At 39.0% G+C, this 24893-nt stretch overlaps 1 protein-coding gene across 2 annotated transcripts in view; it reads left to right on the top strand.

Moving 5' to 3' along the window:
- Positions 1-23203, top strand: part of BCO2 (beta-carotene oxygenase 2) — a 47597-nt gene extending 24394 nt beyond the window's left edge. Inside the window, exons 6-12 of one of the 2 annotated variants that reach the window (XM_049613164.1) lie at positions 3065-3193; positions 4172-4332; positions 5488-5655; positions 19591-19728; positions 20296-20478; positions 21290-21400; positions 22931-23203. In XM_049613164.1, the coding sequence (XP_049469121.1) occupies positions 3065-3193; positions 4172-4332; positions 5488-5655; positions 19591-19728; positions 20296-20478; positions 21290-21400; positions 22931-23044 (1004 nt within the window). In that variant the 3' untranslated portion in view covers positions 23045-23203. The remainder of the gene's footprint in view (positions 1-3064; positions 3194-4171; positions 4333-5487; positions 5656-19590; positions 19729-20295; positions 20479-21289; positions 21401-22930) is intronic. The other variant, XM_049613173.1, reaches the window with a different exon arrangement.
- Positions 23204-24893: the final 1690 nt, after the last annotated feature.

Here is a 24893-nt window from a genome sequence, read left to right as displayed (position 1 = left end):
CCCCCCCCCCCCCCCCCCCCCCCCCCCCCCCCCCTTCCTTCTCCTCCTCCTCTTCGTCTTCCTCCTTCATCGATTGTTCAGTTCAACCGGAGTTTTTGAACTGGAGCTCAAATGTACATGTAGCTGTAGAGAGGTTGTGTTTGGGAGAAATTTAGTGATTCTCATAATAAAGTGCTTGCTGGTAATTTCTGTCTTTAAGAAATAAAAAGCTTTTAACTGTTTAAGCATTTCCCTGCATTTTTAAAGTCTTTAAAAAATGAACAAAAATCCTCTAAATAATCAATCCAAGTAGTTTTTAGTACTAATGAAATGTATGTAATCTGTTAGATAGTAATATGGTACTTTTGGAACTGTAGAACTGGTCTTCTATCGCTTTTATAACTCATCACTGTCTAAAGCATGATGTTTTATATATGATGGGTGCGCAGAACACATTTATATCCTAACTCAGACCCCTTCAGTATTTTATATCAATTGGATATAAAATTGATATAAAATACTCAGTGTTTTTACTAGGATGTCTAATAGGTGTTACAAAATTAACTTATTTAAAACCAGACTCCTGAACTTTTCCCCTAAATTTTCTCTGCCTAAAAGAGTCCCCATTTAAGCTGATGGTAACTTCATCCTTCCAGTTGCTCAGGATGATAATTTTGGAATCATCCTTCACATCTGTCTCTCACATCCATATCCAGTTGGTCAAAAAGCAATTGCAGCAGTGCCTTCAAAGTAAATTTAAAAATCCAACCACCTCATATGACCTCCACTGCTGGCATTCTGGTTTGAGCCCACCATCCTCTCGCATGTGAATTGGTGTAATAGCTTCTTAACTGGTCTCTGGGCATCTACCCTTGCCCCATTTCAGTTTATTGTCAGCATATCAGCCAATTATCTTTTTAGCCCACCCACCTCATCTCAGACTTTTCTTGCTTACTCTGATAGGGCCTCACTGGCCTTCATGCTATTATTTGGACACTCCAGGCTTACTTTTGCCTGAGAATCTTTGCATTTATTCTTGTCTCTGCCTGGAATGTGTTTCTCCCAGATATCCTCAAGCCTCTCTTCCTCACCTCCTCTTGGTCTTTTCTCAAATGTCACTGTCTTAGAGAAGCCTTCTCAGATCACCCTATCAACAATTGCAAACAGTGGCCCCCATCCATATACACTTATTCTCAGTCCCTATAGGGCTTATCATCATCCGATGCTTTATACTTTTACTTATTGGATGCTTTATTAGAATCTGAGCTTTGTAAAAGAAAAGGCTTGTGTACATTTGGACCCTGCTGTGTATAAGCGTCTGGAAGATAAACTTAGGACACTTAGAAGAGTGTTTGGAATATAGTTGACACTCAAGAAGTAATGGCTGAATAAATGAATAGAGAACAGAAGGGTTATCTTGTTCCAAAAGAAGCTGAGTGCTTGCAAAGTTATGTGTTACCCCAGTTTTTCAGGACCAGCATTGGCAATTCTAATACCAGAAATATAATTCAATATGACCTCAGTATTTGTTTATTCACTGAATGATTTAAAACAATTTTTTAATGTTTATCTATTTTTGAGAGGTGGAGGAGGGGCAGAGAGAGAGGGAGACACAGAATCTGAAGGAGGCTCCAGGCTCCAAGCTCCGAGCTGTCAGCACAGAGCCCAATGCAGTGCTCACACTCATGAACTGCGAGCTCATTACCTGAGCCAGAGTTGGATGCTTAACCGATGAGCCACCCTGGTGCCCCTATTCCCTGAATAATTTAACAAACATAAGTTGTTAAGTAATCCATCAATAGCTATTTTTACTGTGCCTACTGAATGCTAAGTTCTTGCTTGGTACTGAGGATACAAAGATGAATCAGACACAATTCCTGCCCTTGAAGAGCTCACCAGTCTATTGGGAAGCAGATAAACAAGCACGAAATTATAGTGCAATGAGATAAGTGTATGACTGTACAGGATATAATCAGGGCATTGAGGAGAGGCACCAAATACCTTTGGGGTGGGGAAGAATCAGGGAGGGTTACTTGAGGAGTGGTTACCTGAGCTGGTTCTTGCAGAAGTAGTAAGATGAATAATTACATGAATGAAGGCAATTGCATGAATGCATTAAGAAAGGATAAGATGGGGGGCGCCTGGGTGGCGCAGTCGGTTAAGCGTCCGACTTCAGCCAGGTCACGATCTCGCGGTCCGTGAGTTCGAGCCCCGCGTCAGGCTTTGGGCTGATGGCTCGGAGCCTGGAGCCTGTTTCCGATTCTGTGTCTCCTTCTCTCTCTGCCCCTCCCCCGTTCATGCTCTGTCTCTCTCTGTCCCAAAAATAAATAAAAAAAACGTTAAAAAAAAAAAAAAAACAACAAAAAAAAACTTGTTAAAAAAAAAAAAAAAAAGAAAGGATAAGATGGGACTTGGAGTGACCCCAGGGATCCAGAGGACTGGAGAGGAGTTGCGTGTGGGGGCAAATGGAGATTGTAATTGTAGGGATTGGGGAATGGCGAGAGGGACAAGTAGAATTAGAGGATATTCTTGCCTGCTACCTGATCTTTTCCTATAGAGAATGAGTTCATTTTTAGGGAGTGAGAGGGTAGTCTTTTGAGAGCATTAAAATGCAATAAACTTAGCTACTAATCATGAAAAAAAAATGCAATAAACCGTTGGTTGATTACTTTGTATGTATCATTTTAAAACCTTAGCTAATGACTTTCATAAAGTTAATATATTTTTTTTTTATCCAAGTCTTTGTTTGAAATAACCCTTTATGGGCACACCTGGGTGGCTCAGTTGGTTAAGCATCTGACTTCGGCTCAGGTCATGATCTCATGGTTCCTGAGTGAGTTCGAGCCCCACATTGGGATCTCTGCTGGTGGTGCAGAGCCTGCTTCAGATCCTGTCTCCCTCTCTCTGCCCCTCCCCCAGTTGTGCCTCACGCTCTCTCTCAAAAATAAATAAACATTAAAAAAAGAAATAACCCTTTATGAAATATGGATGTCATGCATATATTGCATAAATCTCTAATCCATGAGTGCAAGGGTTGTATTTTATTTTAGAATGTGTATAAATAAGACAGGACTTTGTTTTCCAGGTTCTTGCTATAATGTTATTCGAGTTCCTCCAGAGAAGGTGGATCTTGGGGAGACAATCCATGGAGCCCAGGTGATATGTTCTATTGCCTCTGCAGAGGGGATGAGACCTTCTTACTATCATAGCTTTGGTAAGCCCAAAGATAACACACATTACTTTGGGATGTGCCTTAAACGTCGCTGTAGCAGACAAGCTAGTGTTCGCATATACTGTGTTGATACCGCTTATCAAAATATGCTGATGAGACCAAGGTTGCATTTTAATGCCACTTCAGTTTATTTTGTTTAGTGACATACTTTTTATCCTGGCAATTACTAAAAAATTGACAACATCAAAAGTGAACCAGAATGTAAATTATGGACTTTGGGTGCATTTGATGGGTTATCAGTTTGTCAGCTGTTGCAAATGTACCAACCACTCTAGTGGGGGATGTTGATGATAGGGAGGCTGTGTGCGTGGGGGGACAGGGTATATGGTAAGTCTCTGTGCCTTCCCTTTAATTGTGTTACAAACCTGAAACTGCTCTACAAAAGTAAAGTCTTAATAGAAAAAAATTATTTGACCATAAAAAAAATGGACAGAATTCAAAATTTTAGGTAACTTTAAAGCCATAGGTAATTATTTTCATGAAAAGGTCTTGACTATGTTTTTTTGGGGGAAAATTCATATTCTGTTTGATAGCTTCGGCTTTTTCTCAGAATATTTATTTTCTGTATTCTAAACCTTTATAGCCAATCTGTTGCTGAATCTTAACCTTCAGGATAAATAGCAAAAGGATTACAGAAGAAACATCTTGATCACAAATGACACTTTAATATTATGCTTCTTCACTTGGTTCGTAAACTGACCAATTTAAAAAGAAAAATAAGGAAGATAAAAAGCAAGCTGTGAGCATTCAACCCAAGCTGTTCTGAGCAGTTCCCTTTTTTACGTAGGAACAAGAAATATGTAAGGCAAAGGTGGGAAGCAGTGGAGAATTATTTCTGCCTGGCTTTTGTTTAGGTTAGAAGTATTATGTCCTGGCATTCAGATAAATCCCCATAACCTTCACATTTCAGACAATTCTAATTTACTAAATCCCATTTTATTATTTGCTGGAACCTTTCAGGAATGACAAGGAACTACATAATCTTCATTGAACAGCCTCTAAAGATGAATTTGTGGAAAGTTGTCACTTCTAAAATCCGGGGAAAGTCCTTTGCAGATGGAATAAGTTGGGAACCCCAGTATAATACACGGTTTCATGTGGTGGATAAGCACACTGGACAGGTGGAGTATCTTGACTATGTTTGTTTTGAAAATGGACAAATCTGTATATGGTTGATTTTTTTTCTGTCACTGGGTATTGCTGGTATAAGACATTCGTAATCAAGGATATTACCTTCTTCCGTAGGTGGGGCTAGCTACTTATTAATGAGTACAGTGGGTTTTGCATATTAGAAAATTGTAAGGAATGGTTTTACTTTTAATTGTCTGATTCAACTAAAATGGCATCTAAGAAACCTTAGCATATTAGCATGAATTTTTCCATGTCATAGTATTTGCTAAAGAGAATGTTGTTCACATAGAAGTCTTCTGTAACTTTTGCAATGATAATTTATTTGCTTGGTTCTATGACTTCTTGATATGTAAATATGATAATCCTACCAAAGTCCAAAGTGCGTTTGTTAAATATCTTTCTATACTCCTGTTTAGTAACATTATGGTATTTTGTCTTCTTTTTGCCTTTCTAAAGAGATGACATCCTAAATTTACTGTACCGTAATTTCATTACAAAAAATCCTATTTTGATAATAAGTACATTTTTCAAATAATCACTTAACTCATCATAAGCTGCTTAATGGCAGTATTTTCTCTTTTTTTTAATAGTTTTTTTAAAGTTTATTTATTTACTTTGAGAGAGAGAGAGAGAGAGAGAGAGCACACCAGCAAGGGAGGAGCAGAGAGAGAGGGAGCTAGAGAATCCAAAGCAGTCTCTGCACTGTCAGTGCAGAGCCCAAGGGGCTCCATCTCCCAAACCACGAGATCTGACATGAGCCAAAACCAAGAATTGGACGCTTAACTTACTGGGCCACCCAGGTGCCTCAAAAGCAGTATTTTCTATTCAATCATGTAAGATAAAGTCTAGGATTTATTTATACCTCAAAACATTGGGCCCTATTTCATAAGGACTTTTAAGTTAGTTGTGACAGTTGATTGGTTTATATCAAATAGCCCCAGTTCATTGATTAATATGAAATGTGATGACCTAAGCAAGCAATGCTTAAATCAAAGTGTTTGCTTCTATGTTCCACATTCTACCTTTTATACTTACTAGGCCTGTCACTTAAAGGGGAGGAGGGAATCTTTTTAATTTCAACTTTGTGGATCTGTTCCTTGAAGAAAAAAAGAAAATATCTCTTTTTCTTTGTATTTTCCCTGCAGCTTCTTCCAGGGATGTACTACAGTAAACCTTTTGTTACTTTTCATCAAATCAATGCCTTTGAGGACCAGGGCTGTGTTGTAATTGATTTGTGCTGTCAAGATGATGGAAGAAGCCTAGAAGTTTACCAACTACAGAATCTCAGGAAAGTTGGGGAAGGGCTTGATCAGGTAAACATCTCTGATTTGTCAGAAGTTGTCAACATAATTTTGAACTAGCCAGGCTCTGGCTGTTTCTCTTGCTTCTTTGGCAGATAAGGAAGTAGAATGATTTTAAAGCATTGAAGGCACAGCTTTGTCATTTACTCATTTAATACTTAAAAACAATTTGAGTTACTTACTTAATACCTGATAAATTAAAAGCATATTAAAGGAAACAAAGAGATGTGTTTTGGAGCACTGTGTGATTAGTTCCTTATTACACTTGAGAACTAAACATACTTCAGTTTCCTGGAAGGGATGGCAAAATGGACTATAATATCTTAATTCTCTGATAAAAGAAGCTGTTTTGGTTCTTCCAGCTGAGGGCATTCACTTTTTCCCGATACTGAATCCAAGGTAAAAATTTCCTGGATTATGTAATGCAAATTGTTTCAGGCTGTAACTTTACTTAAAATTTTTTTTAAAACATTGATTTAATTGTATTTTATCTTTTAAGTTTACTTATTTATTTTGAGAGAGAGTAAGAGAGAGAGAGAGAATACATTCAGTCATGAGTTGGGGTGGAGCAGAGAGAATACTGAGCAGGCTCTGTGCTGTCAGCTTGGAGCCTGATGCAGGGCTCGAACTCATAAAATGTGAGATCATGTCTTGAGCTGAGATCAAGAGTCGGATACTTAACTAGACTGAGCCACCCAGGCACCCCTAAAGTTAACTTTTCTTACAAAGCTTACTTATTAGTTATTATAGCTGTCTGATAGGTCTTGATATCTGCAGTATAAGTCCTAGCTCTTTTCTTTTTAAAGATTGCCTGGGTTTTTCTTGGCCTTTTTGCATTTCCATAAGTTTAGAGTCAACATGTCAGTTTTTGCAAATAAAGAAAAAAACAAAATCTGATTGGAATCATGTTGCAACTACAGATCAATTTGAGGATAATTGATGTCTTTACAACAGTAACAAATGTTGAGTCTTCCAATCCATGAACATGGAATATCTTTCCATTTATTTGAATCTTTTAAAAATTTCTCTCAGTAATGTTTATAAAGTTTTTGGTCAGGATATTGCATATCTTTTGTTAAATTTATCTGTAAGCATTCAGGTTTAGTTTTGAAACTATTATAAATGGTATATTTGATTAATTATTATTATTATTTTTAAAATATTTTATTTTTAAGTAATCTCTACACTCAATATGGGGTGTGAACCTACAATTCCAATATCAAGTGTTGCACACTCCAGTGACTGAGCCAGCAAGGCGTCCCAGTCTTTTCTTTTAATTGTAAGTGTTTTTATTCAAGTGTAGTTGACATACAATATTATATTAGGCACACAACATAGTGATTTAACATTTATATACATTACGAGTTGATCGTCACAATAAATCTAGTATCTTCTGTCACCATAGAAAGTTGTTACATATTATTAACTATACTCTCTATGCTGTACATTGTATCCTCACGTCCTATTTATTTTATAACTGGGCTTTTATACTTTTTAATCCCTTCCCCTGTTTTGCCCATCCCTATACTCTCCCCTCTGGCAGACACCAGATTGTTCTCTGTTACCATTTTTAGCATCATGTTTGCTTTAGATTTCTCCTCCTCCTCCCCCTCTTCCTCCTCCTCCTCCTCCTCTCCTCCTCTCCCTCCTCATCCTCGTCCTCGTCCTCGTTCTTCTCCTCCTCCTCCTTCTTCTTTTTCTTTAATTTAAATTCAAGTTAGTTAACATACAGTATAGTCTTGGTTTCCGGATTAGAACCCAGGGATTCATCTCTTACCTGTGACACCCAGTGGTCATCCCAACAGGTACCCTACTTAATGCCCATCACCCATTTAACCCATCCTCCCACCCACCGTCCCTCCAGCAACGCTCAGCTTGTTCTCTGTATTTAAGAATCTCTTATGGTTTGCCTCCCTCTCTGTTTTTATCTTATTTTTACTTCCCTTCCCCTATGTTCATCTGTTGTGTTTCTCAAACCACACATACAAGTATATGAGTGAAATCATATGATGTCTGTTTTTTCTCTGACTTATTTTGCTTAGTTTTTAAGCTTTCATTTTCTGTTTTTGCTGGTATATAGAAATGCAGTTGATTTTGTATATTGATTTCTTATTTAAATATCTTGCTAAATTCACTTATTAGGGTTTGAATAGTTGACTCTAGATTATTTTTGATTTTCTATGTATATAATCATGTTATCTGAAAATAATGACAGTTTCATTTCTTTCTTTCCAGTCCTTATATGCCTTTTATTTCTTTTTCATGCCTTATTATATTGGCTAGGACCTCAAATTGAAAAGAAGTAGTTATAGCAGTAATCATTTTCCCCTTCTCATCTGGAAAATGTTTAGTAATTCACCATTAAGTATGAATTCCTACAGGTATTTTTGCAGATACCTCTATCAGGTTATCTTAATGGTGCTTTTGATGAATAAGCATGTTCCAATCTATCAATTTTTTTCTTTATGAGTAATACATTGTACATCCTATTTCAGACATCTTCCCATGATAAGGTCATAACAATATTTTCCCATATTACCTCTACAAGAGTTTTTAATTCTAGGGGCGCCTGGGTGGCACAGTCGGTTGGGCGTCCGACTTCAGCCAGGTCACGATCTCGCGGTCTGTGAGTTCGAGCCCCGCGTCAGGCTCTGAGCTGATGGCTCGGAGCCTGGAGCCTGTTTCCGATTCTGTGTCTCCCTCTCTCTCTGCCCCTCCCCCGTTCATGCTCTGTCTCTCTCTGTCCCAAAAATAAATAAAAAACGTTGAAAAAAAAAAATTAAAAAAGAGTTTTTAATTCTAAAAATTAAGTACTCATATATGCGTTACTCTGTTTTAGATTTATATTCTGTTCCATTGGTCTACTTAGGTATTCCTGTGCCAATATCTCACTGTGCTGATTAATATCACTGTATGAAAAATCTTGATGTTTAGTAGATAAGGTCCTCCTAATATTTCCTTCTATAATGAGTGTCATGGCCATTCCTGGCCCTCTATAACTTTTTAAATTAAAAAAAAATTTTTTTTTTATTTTAGAGAGAGAGAGCAAGCAGGGGAGAGGGGTAGAGGGAGAGAGAGAGAGAGAATATCCCAAGCAGGCCCCATGCTCAATAAGGAGCCCAACGCAGGGCTTGATCCCATGATCCTGGGATCATGACCTGCCCTGAAATCAAGAGTTGGGTGCTCAACCAAGTGAGCAACCCAGGTGTCCCTACAGTAAAAAAAAAAATTTTTTAATGTTTATTTATTTTTGAGAGAGAGAGACAGACAGACAGAGCATGAGTGGGGGAGGAGCAGAGAGAGAGGGAGGCACAGAATCTGAAATAGGCTCCAGGCTCTGAGCTGTCAGCACAGAGCCTGATGTGGGTCTCAAACCCATGAACTCTGAAACCATGACCTGAGCCGAAGTCAGAACTGAACTGACTGAACCATGTAGGCACCCCCCCTACATTTTTATATACATTTTAGAATCAGCTTGTCAGTTTCTACACACACACACACACACACACACACACACACACACAACAACAAAAAAACCTGTCAGATTTTAATTGCATTTGCACTGAATCTGCATATTAATTTGAGAGAAGGTTAATATGTTTACACAATGTTGATTCTTCTAGTACATGAACACAATTTATCTTTCCATTTTATCACTTCTTTAAAGTGTTTTATAGCTATCTGGGTACACATTTTATATGTCTTTTTTATTATAAAGAACATTATTAAATTATTAGATTTACTCCTAGGTATTTACTTTTGCTTTCATTTATGTTAATACTGCTGTATAGCAATATGTTTGATTTTAGTTTCTTGATCTTGTGCTCAGTTAATGAATACAGTAATTCAGTAATTCTAATAATTTATAGATTCTTTTAGATTTTCTACATCTACAATCATATCTTATACAAGTAATGACAGTTTCCTTTCCAAACTAGTTATTGATTTTCATTTTCTTGCCTTTCTTCATTGGACCTCCAGTACAGTGTTGAATACAAGTGGAGATGGTTGGCATCCTTATCTGGTGCCCAATATGAGAGGAAAAGTCTTCAACATTTTACTGTTAGGTATGCTGTTTGCTATAGATTTAAACAAGCAAACAAACTAATAGACTTTGTTTTTTAGAGAAGTTTTAGGTTTAAAGAAAAATCAAGCAGAACCTGGAAAGCACTCCCATGTATATTCCCTTCCCCTAATATCCCCAGATTCCCCTATTGTTGACATCTTGCCTTGGTGTGGTATATTTGTTACCATTGATGAACCAATATTTATTTATTATTACTACCTAAAGTCCATAATTTACACTAGGATTCACTCTGTGTTATACAATTCTATGGGTTTTGACAAATGCATAAAGTCGTGTATCTACCATTATAGTACCATACAGACTAGTTTCCCTACCCTTAAAATACCACATTCCATCTTCTTCCCGCCCCACTTCTCTCAACACCTAGCAACTAGTAATCTTTTTACTGTCCCTATACTTTCTCCTTTTTCAAGATGTCATGTAATTGGAATCCTAGAGTATGTAGCCTTTTCAGACTTGCTTTTTCCTCATAGTAATGTATATTTAAAGTTTCTTCAGGTCTTTTGGTGGCTTGATAGCTCATTTTTTTCATCACTGAATAATATGCTGTTGTATGTATGTACTACGGTTTGTTTATCCATTCATTTATTGGAGGATACCTTGGTTACTTTCAGTTTTTGGCAAATATAAATAAAACTGCTGTTAACATTTGTGGGCAGATTTCGTGTGGACATAAGTTATTGATAGATTTTTAAAAAAATGTTTATTTTTTGAGAGACAGAGAGACAGAGCACGAACAGGGGAGGAGCAGACAGAGAGGGAGAAACAGAATCTGAAGCAGGCTCCAGGTTCTGAGCTGTCAATACATAGCCCGACGCTGGGCTCGAACTCAAAAATCATGACTGGAGCTGAAGTTGGATGCTTAACTGACTGAGCCACCCAGGTGCCCCAATAGATTCTTTTTTAAAGATAATTTTTCTCACTTAGGAAAGTTCCCTTTTACTTCTAGTTTACTAAGAACTTTTATTATGGATGGATGTTGGATTTTATCAAGTGTTTTTTCAATAGTTTTGAGATAATCATCTGACTTATCCTTTATGTCATCAGTGTGGTAAAGTACATTGATTGATTGAAGAAATCTTTGTTATAACAGCTATTTATTGATTTTTGAATGTGAAGCTTTCCCTTCTATTCCTGAATCAAATCCCAATTGGTTGCTGTGTATTTTTCTTTAAATATTGTTGGACTTACTTTGCTAATACGTTGTTTAGGATTTTGTTGCATGTATTTTATGAATAAAATTGGCCTATAATTTTTCTTTCTTATAATATCCTTGTTAAGTTTTGGTATTAAGGTTTTGCTGATCTCATACAGTGAGTTGGAAATTGTTCTCTTTTCTCTACATGAGAATGTATAAGATTGGCATTATTTCTTAAACGTTTGGAATAATTCAAGAAGTAAGCCATCTGGGCCTGTATATTTCCTTATAGTTAGATCTTAAATTATGAATTGTATTTTAATAATACAATATTATTCTGATTTTCTATTTTTTATTGTGTCAGATTTGGTAAATTGATTTTTTTTAGAAACTTATGTCATCTAAAATTTCAAATTTATTTATCTGATGTCATTTGTGATATCATTCTATGATTTAAAAAAGTGTACCTATGGTTACTTGATGCCACCTGTTTTTATCCCTATATGGTAATTTTTCCTTTCTTTTTTGTGCATTTGCTTAGGCTTGCCAGGGTCTTATCGATTTAATGAAGCTTTTCAAAAACAACTATCTTTCTGGCTTGGTTGATCCTCTTTAATGTGTGTGTATTTTCCATTTCATCAGTTTCTGTTCTTATTTTTATTATTTCCTTTCCTTCTTTCTTCATACAACACCCAGGGCTCGTCACAAGTGCCCTACTTAATCTCCACCACCCCTGCATCAGTACTCCTGTATCCCTTGGATAAATTCCTAGCAGTGCTATTGCTGGGTCATAGGGTAGGTCTATTTTTAATTTTCTGAGGAACCTCCACACTGCTTTCCAGAGCGGCTGCACCAATTTGCATTCCCACCAACAGTGCAAGAGGGTTCCCGTTTCTCCACGTCCTCTCCAGCATCTATAGTCTCCTGATTTGTTCATTTTGGCCACTCTGACTGGCATGAGGTGATATCTGAGTGTGGTTTTGATTTGTATTTCCCTGATAAGGAGCGACGTTGAACATCTTTTCATGTGCCTGTTGGCCATCCGGATGTCTTCTTTAGAGAAGTGTCTATTCATGTTTTCTGCCCATTTCTTCACTGGGTTATTTGTTTTTCGGGTGTGGAGTTTGGTGAGCTCTTTATAGATTTTGGATACTAGCCCTTTGTCCGATATGTCATTTGCAAATATCTTTTCCCATTCCGTTGGTTGCCTTTTAGTTTTGTTGGTTGTTTCCTTTGCTGTGCAGAAGCTTTTTATCTTCATAAGGTCCCAGTAATTCACTTTTGCTTTTAATTCCCTTGCCTTTGGGGATGTGCCGAGTAAGAGATTGCTACGGCTGAGGTCAGAGAGGTCTTTTCCTGCTTTCTCCTCTAAGGTTTTGATGGTTTCCTGTCTCACATTCAGGTCCTTTATCCATTTTGAGTTTATTTTTGTGAATGGTGTGAGAAAGTGGTCTAGTTTCAACCTTCTGCATGTTGCCGTCCAGTTCTCCCAGCACCATTTGTTAAAGAGACTGTCTTTTTTCCACTGGATGTTCTTTCCTGCTTTGTCAAAGATGAGTTGGCCATACGTTTGTGGGTCTAGTTCTGGGGTTTCTATTCTATTCCATTGGTCTATGTGTCTGTTTTTGTGCCATCTGAGTAATGTTTTTTGCCTTAAAGTCTACTTTTTTGTTTAATGTTTGCATGCTGTAATTTTTCCATTCTTACACTTTTAATCTTTATGAATGTGTATCTTGTAAGCAGCATATATTTTAAAAATCCGTTATGCTAATTCTTGACTTTTAATTGAGCATTTAGTTGGAACAGTCACCAATATATTGAAGTTTAAAAATCCCATCTTGGGGCGCCAGGGTGGCTCAGTTGGTTGAGTGTCCGACTTTGGCTCAGGTTGTGATCTCGTGATATGTGGGTTTGAGCCCTTCATCAGGCTCTGTGGTGACAGCACGGAGCCTGGAGCCTGCTTGGGATTCTGTGTCTCCCTCTCTCTGACTCTCCTCCACTCATGCTCTGTTTCTATCTCTCAAAAATGAATAAATGTTAAAAAATTTTTTTTTAATAAAAAAAATCCCATCTTACTGTTCACTTCCTATTTGTGTCATTGTTTCTTTCTCTCTCTCCTTTCTTGCCTTCCCTGGATTGGTTAAGTGTATTTTATTATTTGATTTCCATCTCCCCTCCCCAAACCTCATTCCACCTCCTGCCCATTAGCTTGGTAATTAAATATTTTTTTAGGGGTTATTTATTTTACTTCTTTTTTCTTTTTAAAAAATTTTTTTTAATGTTCATTTATTTTTGAGAGAGAAAGAGAGAGAGAGAGACAGAGCATGAGCAGGGGAGGAGCAGAGAGAGAGGGAGACACAGAATCCGAAACAGGCTCCAGGCTCTAAGCTGTCAGCACAGAGCCAGACGCGGGGCTCGAACTCACAAACCGTGAGATCATGACCTGAGCTGAAGCTGGACGCTCAATTGACTGAGCCATCCAGGCGCCCCAACTTATTTTTTTTTAAGTTTATTTATTTTTCACAGAGAGAGAGAGAGAGAGAGAGAGAGCGAGCACGAACGGGGGAGGGTCAGAGAGAGGGAGACACAGAATCTGAAGCAGGCTCCAGGCTCTGAGCTGTCAGCACAGAGCCTGACGCGGGGCTTGAACTCACAGACTGCGAGATCATGACCTGAGCCGAAGTCGGACGCTCAACCAACTGAGCCACCCAGGTGCCCCTATTTTTTATTTTTTAATGTTTATTTATTTTTGAGAGAGAGAGAGAGGGAGAGGGAGAGGGAAAGACAGAGCATGAGTGGGGGAGGGGCAGAGTGAGGGAGACACAGAATCTGAAGCAGGCTCCAGGCTCTGAGCTGTCAGCACAGAACCTGACACAGGCCTCAAACCCACGAACCGTGAGGTCATGACCTTAGCTGAAGTCAGAAGCTTAAGCAACTGAGCCCCCCATGCGTCCCTGGTGGTTATTTTAGAGATTATAATATGCAGCCTTGATTTAACACAATATATTATAAATTGGTTCTTTAATTCCTTGCAGACAGTGCAAGAACTCTGGAACACATTAACTCTCTTTACTCTTCTCCTGATTTATACACTACTGTTGTTGTATATTTTAATTTTCTTTCTATATTAAACCCTATAAGACATTATTATTATTGCTTTATGTAACCATAGTTCTCCATACCACCCATGTACCCACATCTGTACCTTTCAATTGCTTTTAATTCCTCCCAGTCTGAGGCTTCCCTGTGGAATCATTTTCTTTCTAACAGAAGAGTATCTTTTGGTATTTCCTTTAGTTCAGATAAGCTGGTGATGAAATCTGTTTTTGCTTCTCAGAAAAATGTCTTTATTTTACCTTCTTTCTTGAAGAATGTTTTCATTAGATAAAGAGTTCTAGGTTGTTATTTTTTTTAATACTTTAAAGATGTTTGGTTGTATTCTGATTTCTGTTGAGAAATCAGTAGTCAATCTAAGCTTTGCTCTTTTGAAGTTGCTATTTTTTCCTCCTCTGATTTAAAAGAAAACTTTTTTTAATGCTTTTATTTTAGAGAGATTGAGAGAGAGAGAGAGAGAGAGAGAGCAAGGAAGGGGCAGAGAGAGAGGGAGGCAGAGGACCTGAAGGGAAGCCGTGACAGCAGAGAGCCAGTGTGGGGCTCAAACTCATGAACTGTGAGATCATGACCTGAGCTGAAGTTGGATGCTTAACTGACTGAGCCACCCAGGCACCCCATCTCTGACTGATTTTAAAATCTTCTCTTTGATTTTCTGTAGTTAGTCCTAGGATAGCTCTCAGTATGGTTTTCTTTTTATTTATTTTACTTTGGTGTTTTTTAGGGATAACTGAATCTATGGTTTGATGTCTTTCATTAGTTTTGAAAAATGTCACCTATTTCTTCAAATATTGCATCTGGTAAATCCTTTCTCTCCCTTCTCTCTGGGATTGAAGTACATGTGTGTTACTCCTTTTCACTTTATCTGTTACTTATGTTCTATTTAGTATTTACCATTCTTGTGTCTCTCTAATAAGCATCTTGTTTTGGATATTTTCTTCTTACCTGTCTTATAGTTAATTTTTTCTTCAACAGTGTCTATTCTGCTGTTAAACCTTGCCACTAAGTTCTTAAACTCATTGCGTTTTTCAGTACTTGAATTTTAATTTGGTTCTCTTTTATAATTTCTAGTTCCCTGCTACAATTCTCAGTTTAAAAGAATTTCCTCCACCATATTCAGAAACTTAGAGTCTGGTAGCTTCTATTATCTGGATCCCTTGTGGCTCTGGTTCTGTTGTTATCTTGTTTTGTTTTGTTTTTTAAAACATGCTCTTGTCTTCTCATGTACTGGCTAATTTTTATTGTATACAGAATATTGTGTTTGAAAAATTGTAGAGATATTTTGAGACCCAGGCTGATACTATGTTCCTCCAGAGAAAATTTTATTTACTTCTGGCTGATTGCTTGGGTACATGATCAATTCCAGATATTCTTTTTTTTTTTTTTTTATTTTTTTTTTTTACATTGATTTATTTTTGAGAAACAGAGTGAGACAAAGTGTGAGCGGGGGAGGGGCAGAGAGAGAAGGAGACACAGAATCTGAAGCAGGCTCCAGGCTCTGAGCAAGCAAGCGGTCAGCACAGAGCCTGATGCGGGGCTCGAACTCACAAACTGTGAGATCATGACCTGAGCTGAAGTCGGACGCTCAACTCACTGAGCCACCCAGGCGCCCCAATTCCAGATATTCTTAATCTAGTTCTAGGGCTTGGGATATTTTGAAGCAGGGTACAGTTCCTGAAAGAGCTGGACTACTTCTTGTTCATTCTTACTCCTAGGTGCTGAACGAAGGGGTTTTGATCCAAAGAGCTGGGGGTCTATCAGGGCTTCTCCTTTTTGGCAGTCCTTGAACTCCAGCTTTTATCCCTTTAATTCCTTGAAAATATCAAAGTCTATTCACTGGGGTCAAGTGTTAGGGGAGTTGGTGTAGCCATATATTTATAAAAAGGTAGCATGAAGGATCCTTGTGGTGATTTTATATCTTGAGTATGGTGGTGATCACAGGAATTTACACATGAGAAAACTGCATGGAACTAAATACACAGACACACACACACACACACACACACACACACACGTGCATGTTAGCTGGTGAAATCTGAAAAAAGTTGGTGGATTATATCAGTGTAAATTTTCCAGTTGTGATATTGTACTGCAGTTATGCAAGACACTGTCATTGGTGAAACTGGATGAAGGATACATATGATCTCTCTGTATTATTTTGTTTTTTATGTGATAAAATATACATAACATAAAACTTACATTTTAACCATCTTTAGGTATTCAGTTCAGTAGCATTAAGTACATTAACAGTGTTGTGCAACCATAATCACTGCCCATTTCCACACTTTTTATCATTCCAAGTGGAAACTCTACCCATTAAATAACAGGTCCCTATTATCCTCTCTCTCCAGCCTTTGGTAGCCTCTATTCTGCTTTCTGTTTCTATGCATTTGCCTATTCTAGGTACCTCATATGAGTGGAATCAGACAAGATTTATTTTTTTGTGTTTGGCTTATTTTATTTAGCATAACCTTTTTGAGGGTCATCCATGTTGTAACATGTATCAGAATCTCATTCCTGTTAAAGGTTAAATATCCTTGTATGTCTGTACTGCATTTTGTTTATCTGTTCATTTGTTGGGGAACATTTGGGTTGTTTTCACCTTTTGGCTATTGTGAATAGTGCTGTTATGAACATTGGCACACAAGTATACATTTGAGTCCCTGTTTTAAATTCTTTTTGTATATAACTAGAAATAGAATTGCTGGATCCTGTGATAATTGTATCACTAACTGAAGAACCGCCAGAATGTTTTCTACAACAGCTGCACCATTTAACATTCCCACCGGCGATGCACAGGGGTCCAATTCCTTCACCTTTTCAAAGCACTTGTTATTTTCTTGTTTTGATTTTTTTTTTATAATAACCACCCTAGTGGGTATGAAGTAATATCTCCTTGTAATTTTGATTTGCATTTCCCTAATGACTAATGAATGATGCTGAGCATCTTTTCATGTACTTATTGGCCATTTGTATATTTTTGGCAAAATGTTATTTTAGTTTTTTTGCCCATTTTTTAATCAATTGTTTATTTTTCTGTATTATTTCATGTGAATCTGCAGTGATCTCAAGATAAAAAAAGTTTAATAAAAAGTTATTTTATTTTCTCAGCCTTTCAGCTGCCTTTTTTCTGGAAGCAGTTGATATCCCTAGGGGACAAGTTGCCCCGCCGCCCCTGTATCTTGTTTACCTCTAGGTTTCCGTCTCCCTCCAAATCTCTGCCCTGTTGTTCGTCACTGCCTTTTTAGCTCTCCAATGCCTTCAAACAGGTATTTTATTTTATTTTTATTTTGGGGGGGGGGAATTATAAAGCATTTTTTAAATATAATTTATTGTCAAGTTAGCTAAAATACAGCATATACAGTGTGCTCTTGGCTTCAGGAGTAGATTGCCATGATTCATCGCTTACGTACAACACCCAGTGCTCATCCCAACAAGTGCCCTCCTTAATGCCCATTACCCATTTTCCCCTCCCCACCGACCCTCCCATCAGCCCTCAGTTTGTTCTCTGTATTTAAGAGTCTCTTACGGTTTGCCTCCCTCTCTGTAATTTTTTTTTTTCCCTTCCTTTCCCCCATGGTCTTCTGTTAAGTTTCTTAAGTTCCACATATGAGTGAAAGCATGATATCTGTCTTTTTCTGACTGATTTATTTCACTTACCGTAATACCCTCCAGTTCCATCCATGTTGTTGCAAATGGCAAGGTTTCATTCTTTCTCATTGCCGAGTAGTATTCCATTGTATATATAAACCACATGTTCTTTATCCATTTGTCAGTTGATGGACATTTGAGCTCTTTCCCTAATTTGGCTATTGTTGAAAGTGCTGCTATAAACATTGGGGTACATGCGCCCCTATGACTCAGCACCCCTGTATCCTTTGCATAAATCCCTAGTAGTGCTGTTGCTGGGTCGTAGGGCAATTCTATTTTTAATTTTTTAAGGAACCTTCACACTCTTTTCCAGAGCAGCTGAACCAGTTTGCATTCCCATCAGCAGTATAAGAGAGTTCCCATTTCTCCACATCCTTACCAACATCTGTTGTTTCCTGAGTTCAAACACCTATTTTAAGCATTTTGTCTAGCTTCTTTAAACTGTTTTCAGTGGAATAGTTGGTCCACTTTACCTAAGCCCCCATTATTGGAAGTGTCTTTTTGTTCAGCTATGGCTTTGCTGAAGGAAAAAAAAATGTTTACATAAATTTAAAAGTAACTTAAAACATCTAACTCTTAAAAAAATCTAACTCTGTATGAAGCTTAAAAATAGCACTGAATCTTTTTTCAGTAAAAACATTTCTGTGTGAGATGGAGGTAATGTGGATCCAGGTATATGAGGGGAAATAGCACATTTTCTTCTCCATCTTACGTAGTTTTTTTTGTTTTTCTTTTGCATTTGATTATTTTTTAGAGAGAGAGAGAGAGAGACAGAAACAGAGAGAGAGAGAGAGAGAGAGAGAGAATCCCAAGAAGGCCCTTTGTTGACAGGACAGAGCCCAACTCAGGGCTCAAATCCATGAATGGTGAGATCATGACCTGAGCCAAAACCAAGAGTCAGACCCTTAACCGACTGAACCACCCAGGTGCCCCTCTTACAGTATTTCAAGAAAGGAAAATATGCTTAAAGCACTCTTATTGTCAGAAAAAATATACTTATTTTGCTAGGGCCTCCTGCTTCAACATGATCTCTGCAAGGAGGTTGTGTTGGGGATCCTCACTCTTGGTTTGGTGATTCAGTAGGAGGGCTCACAGATCTCAGAAAAGTCAGCAAATGGAAAGGTGCGTGGGATGAAGACTGGAGGAGACCGCCAGGTGCACACTTCCAAGTCTTCTCCCACTGGAGTCACCCAGGACACACCTGATTCCTCTAGCAACTTGTGACAACGTGTATGGAATGTTGCATGCCAGGGAAGCTCCCCCAAATTGATCAAGAGTTTTTGTTGGGTATCAGCACATAGGCATATAGCCCCTACCCAACCTCAGTTAAGCAAAGCTCCGTATGCCCACAGGGAAGCAAATGTTCATTATAAATTGCATTGTTTGCATCAACTGTCTGGGTAAAGTAGTGCAGTGTGGCTCAAGACCTCAGGAATGCGAACCCAGTCTTGTCAGACATAATATTCCCACAGCTCAGTTCTCAGGTTCCAGCCAAGGAACAGCCATGAAAATGGACCTTTCTTGAGAATGTGTCAGCTTTGAGCAACCCAGGCCTACTAAGTTAATGCTTTAATATGCAGAGGCCTATTCTGACCAGACATGAAAAAGGAAGCACCCCTGTTACTCTCTAGTCTCTCACCCTGCAGGATGTTTCTTAATGGCAGTTATCACTATCAAGACCTCATTTGTGTATTTGACACTAATCCAATAACACATTTTAATTCTTTTTCCGCTAGAGTGTGAGTTCCTTGAGGTCCAGAGACTCTGTTCACTGTTGCATCCCCAGTGTCTAAAATAGTGCTTTGCCTAGAGGTACTCAACAGATGTTTGTGGAATAAATGAATGAATGAAAATGATCGTTTATGCAATTACTTAGGAATGTTTGACTGGATATAAATTATTGGGACATGCTGTTATCCTATGAATGACATTTTCTCATCTCTTTCTTTTTCCTGAACAGGTCTATAATTCAGTAGGCAGATCTTTCCCTCGAAGGTTTGTTTTGCCCTTGCATGTCAGTTTGAATGACCCCGAGGGACAGAACCTCAGCCCATTGTCCTATTCTTCAGCCAGTGCTGTGAAACAGGCTGATGGAAAGGTATGCTTTCAAAGGACACTAGACTAAGACTTTGAATTTTAATCGTGGTACTCTATTCATTGGCTGTTTCCCTCAATCCTTGTTGCCCAATAAGTCTGATATCATTCAGCCTAGCAGGGTAAGGTCATGACAGTCGCTTGCACAAGAGCTGCAGGATTCTGAGTGGGAGTGAGCGCTGTGTTTACCTATCCTTTTTGTGTTTTGAAACAGATATGTCAATCTTCTAATGGTTGTGGAACGGCTAAGTATTAGATTGGTATTGATCATCTCCACCTTCTGGAAAGCTTGTGCTTACCACAGCATGTCGTTGTGTAGCTATTAATATCTTAGCTTTGGTAGAATAAGAAGGTCACTGCCACCCTATATGCCATTTGACAGCTTCGTCACAAAACCCGATGATCTTCACGTATTCATACACGTGATGGAAAGAGGAATAATGGAAAAGATGACCTAGAGTCTCAGTTTCCAAGCCCTATTGCAAACTCTTAGCCCCCTCACTGACCTATACTGCATAAAATAGGTGAGAAAGTAAGCAATCACTGCAAATCCTTTTGGGATCTCTTTTAGATTTGGTGCTCCTATGAAAATCTACATCCTGAGGGTCTAGAGGATGAAGGAGGTATTGAATTTCCCCAGATCAACTATGGCCAATTCAGTGGCAGAAAGTATCGTTTCTTCTATGGCTGTGGCTTTCGGCATTTGGTGGGGGATTCTCTGATCAAGGTGGACGTGGTAAACAAAACACTGACGGTAATGAAAATCTTTTTCCCGTTCTGAACTCTTAAAAGACCACTTTTGCCCTTTTAAAGGGCACCCTTAAAAGACCACTTTTTTGAATTAGTTTCTGTTTTGTTAAAGTAGCTCTTGAATTTCTTTTTCTTTTTTTAAAGGAAGGAGTGACTTTTTTTAAAAGGTTTTTCTTTTTAATGTTTTATTTATTTTGAGAGACAGAAAGAGAATGAGAGAGAGAGAGTGAGTGAGAGTGCTTGCATGCATTGGGGAGAGGTAGAGAGAGAATCCCAAGCAGGTGCCAAGCTGTCAGGGCAGAGCCCGCTGCAGGGCTGGATCTCACCAACTGTGAGATCATGACCTGAGCTGAAATGAAGAGTCGGACGCTTAACCAAATGAGCCACCCAGGCACCCCTTGAGCTTCTTTAATATTTAAGCCGCTCAACCATTTACTTTTATTCAGTTTGAGAACCACAGAATCACCTAGGCTAGGGGTATATTCCCTCTGGGGAATCTTACATGAATCCCAAGCCCAGAAAAACAAGTCTCTGTTGGATGTTATTTTTAGAGAAATCATGGGGTTTAGGTTATTGGGACACATAGTTCAGGTCGATGGGAAATTATAACTGCACAGATTGTGTCTGATGATGATGGAGCCTGTAGCTGCAAGCCACCTGCCCCCCTCTATTCAGCTCAGTGAGCCTGGTTCTTTTACTGAATGGATAGTGTACTGACAGCCAGGTGCATGCTGGGAGTGAGAAAAGCTGTTGAAGGCTTCTTGCTCATAACTAGCCTTCTATCAAATACTTTTTTTTTGGGGGGGGTCTTACAGATTTGGAGAGAAGATGGCTTCTACCCCTCGGAACCTGTGTTTGTTCCTGCACCAGGAACCAGTGAAGAAGATGGTGGGGTTATTCTCTCTGTGGTGATCACCCCCAAGCAGGTAAATGTATCTCCCCATCACTATTCAGAAAGAGAAGTGGCACTGAGCCTTTTGAGGATTGTATTCAGTGATGCTGTCAGTAGTTTATTCTGATTCCAATACAGTACTTTCTCCCTTTTCTTCCTCTCCTCCTATGTACATACCCTTTTATCACAATCGTGCTTTATTATTATTTTAAAGTTCTATTTATATCGTCATCATAATTTACATTTTGCATATTCATTTACAAAGAATTTTAACACACATCATCTTATTTACTCATCAGAAGAGCTTTGTTGAAACAGAGAGGGAGGCAAACCATAAGAGAATCTTAAATATAGAGAACAAACTGAGCGTTGCTGGAGGGGAGGTGAGTAGGGTATGGGTAAAATGGGTGATGAGCATTAAGGAGGGCACTTTTCAGGATGAGCACTGGGTATCATATGTAAGAGATGAATCCCGGGTTCTATTCCTGAAACCAAGACTACGCTGTATGTTAACTAACTTGAATTTAAATTAAAAAAAAAAAGAAGAAGACCTTTTTTGCATACCATTTTACACACATGGAATTTGTAACTTAGATAAGTTGCAGGAGCTTGCGTCAGATCTCACAGTGGTAAAGCCAGTGTTTAAATCTCTGTCTTCTGACGTCTAGTCTGATGTTCATGCCACCATCTGTGCTGCCAGTTTCATTGCTCCAAAAGTGTAATGTGGTGAGCCCTGGTTCTCAACAATGTTGATGTCATAACTTCTTGTGTAAGGCAGTCTTATGGCAGATAGGTTCACTTTGAGTACAAGCTTTGATCAGTTATTAGTGGCTGCCTGGGGTGTAGGATTCTGAGACTTTTTAAGGGTTTGACGAGGAGAGTGCTGGGATCAATTACTAACATCTGCCACAGGCTTCAGAGGACTTTGTCCTCATTTCATGTAGTTGCCACTCCTGCAATTATACCAGGGCAAGTATCAGTCAGCCTTGTAATGCTGACAAAGTTATTTGTACAGTTCCAAAGTAACTGGAGGCATAGAACTTAGAAAATTTGGAAGAAAAAAATTTCTGTATCCCTTCGGAGATTAAAAAGTCCCAGGTAAAAAGATCCTTAAAGTCAGAGAGATTCTGTGAAAGTAATTGACATAAACAACCTAATTTCTTCACTCTGGGCCTGAACTTCTTCTGCCATAATTTCCTTTTCAAGCTGGTCCAGCAATTCCGCAAACATTCAGTGAATGGATAGCCAAGGCACTGTGCTAGGTGGTGAGGATAGATAGGAAGATGTGTAAGACATGATCAAAAGAATTCTGGGGCGCCTGGGTGGCTCAGTTGGTTAAGCATCCGACTTCAACTCAGGTCATGATCTCACAGTTCGTGAGTTCAAGCCCCGCATCAGGCTGTGTGCTGACAGCTCAGAGCCTGGAGCCTGCTTCGAATTCTGTGTCTCCCTCTCTCTCTGCTCTTCCCCCGCTCATGCTCTGTGTCTCTCTTCTTCGAAAATAATTAAAACATTAAAAAATTAAAAAAGAAAAGAATTTCCAGTATTGTTTTTCCTTTTCTAGAATGAAAACAATTTTCTACTAGTCTTGGACGCCAAGAACTTTGAAGAACTGGGCCGAGCTGAAGTGCCCGTGCAAATGCCTTACGGGTTCCATGGCACCTTTGTCACCATCTGATGGAACAACTCACAAGGCCTAGAAACTACGTTTACAATGAACATTCTCTGTACAAAAAAAGAGAGCAAAAAAGGCACCTTACCTTCTAAACTGTAGAGATCTGGTTGTAAAATTTCTATTAAAAACCAAATTCTTGGGGCGCCTGGGTGGCTCAGTCAATTGAGTGTCCGACTCTTTATTTTGCCTCTGTGCTGAGTGTGGAGGCTGCATGGGATTCTCTCCCCCGACAGCCCCTCCCCAGCTCTCTGTCTCTCTCAAAATAAATAAACTTTAAAAAAACAAAACAAAACAGAATTCTTGAGATAATCACGGTTTTGTTTTCTTAGGGCTCTTCCTTAAAAACGTGAAGCAAGTGTTGATACAACCTTTTGAAGAGAGTTTTAAATTTATATTTACTAGATACATCTTTCTCTAGGTAATAAGACTACATGAAAGAAAAAGAGCTGGGTCATCACCACCGTCAGACAGAGTGGTGACAGAGGTCCTTACACTTGGGAGAAAAAATACAAATAATCACAGATTGTAAAATACGAGTACAGCTCTAAAAAAGCACCTTGTTTTTTTCCATCACAGCCTGCCTATTAGCATGGGCTCTAAGGAGCTTACAGAGGACAGGAAGCCAGCTACGTCATGCTTGGAGGCTTTCTTCCAAAGCACCTGTTTCTCCACTGTCCACGGACGCCACATCAGTTGAGCCACCGACTGCCACCTTCCACCCCACCCCCAGCTCAGCCTTGGGAGGGTGTTGTTTTGAGGGACGTCACTAAGATCAGCCATTTCTTCTCATCTCCAGAAATTGAAGAGTGGGTAGTTCTTCATTTGGTTGGGCAACAGGTGGCACTAGAGGCCATCTAATCTCCATGCGTCTAAACCCTGACAGCCCGAAGCCTCCTATGTCTGTCACATAAACCACACTCTTGCCAACGCCTTCGAGATCCTTTCTTCCCTTTCCCTTCAGTTATACCTCCTCCCTCCACTTAACTCCAAACCAGGACCAGTTAAACTTTCAGTGCTCCCTCTGCATGTTGAATGCTGCCGGAGAACCCTCCTTGACTTGTAGTTTGGGACAACCGTGAGCTCACTGCAGAGTCAGTTTCTTCCCAGTTTTCCTCAGGAGTTACAGCCAACATCATAAACCCTGTCCTCTGTAGTGAAGTCTTCCCGCAGGCACAAAAATGCCACCTGTAAAGGTTTACATTGTGGCAGTAAAGGGAAAGCTCTAAGTTTGGTGTCTGGGTTGATGAAGCACAGAGTAAAAGCAGCAGGTACCAGAATGGCAAGAAGATGGCTGAACAACTCACAGAGATGTGGAGGCTTCGAGGCTGAGGTAAGCATAAGAGAACATAAATCCTCTGATATTTCACAGAAGTCCTCAAAGACAGGAGGATTGTTTTAGATCTTATCTGGTTCTAAAGGGTGGAAGAGACTCCAGATGACATCTGGGAAGTATGCCAATCTGATAATGTCTTTCCTCTATAAATCTTTACTCCATCCTAATCACAGGGTGTGAAGTTCAAGCATATAAAGGTTATCAGTACAATCATAAGATTTTGACCCAAGGATGTCTGAATTCTGCCGTGGCTCTGTCATCTATGAGGTTCTTGAAGAAGAAGACAAAAAGGGATCAATGACATTTTATTTGTTTATTTTTTAAAATGACTATTTTGAAAGGTGGGGAGAGGCAGGGAGAGGGAGAGGGAGAATCCCAAGTAGGCTCTGCACCATCTGCACAGAGCCCGACTTAGATGCTCAACCTACCGAGCCACCCAGGCGCTCCACAGTGACATTCTAGAATATGCCTCTATCTATCTATCTATCTATCTATATCTATATCTATATCTATATCTAT

This window comes from Panthera uncia, chromosome D1 (genome assembly GCF_023721935.1).
Source record: "Panthera uncia isolate 11264 chromosome D1, Puncia_PCG_1.0, whole genome shotgun sequence".
Lineage (NCBI taxonomy): Eukaryota > Metazoa > Chordata > Mammalia > Carnivora > Felidae > Panthera > Panthera uncia.
The sequence above is the reverse complement of the archived record's forward strand: the minus strand, read 5'-3'. Positions and strand labels throughout refer to the sequence as shown.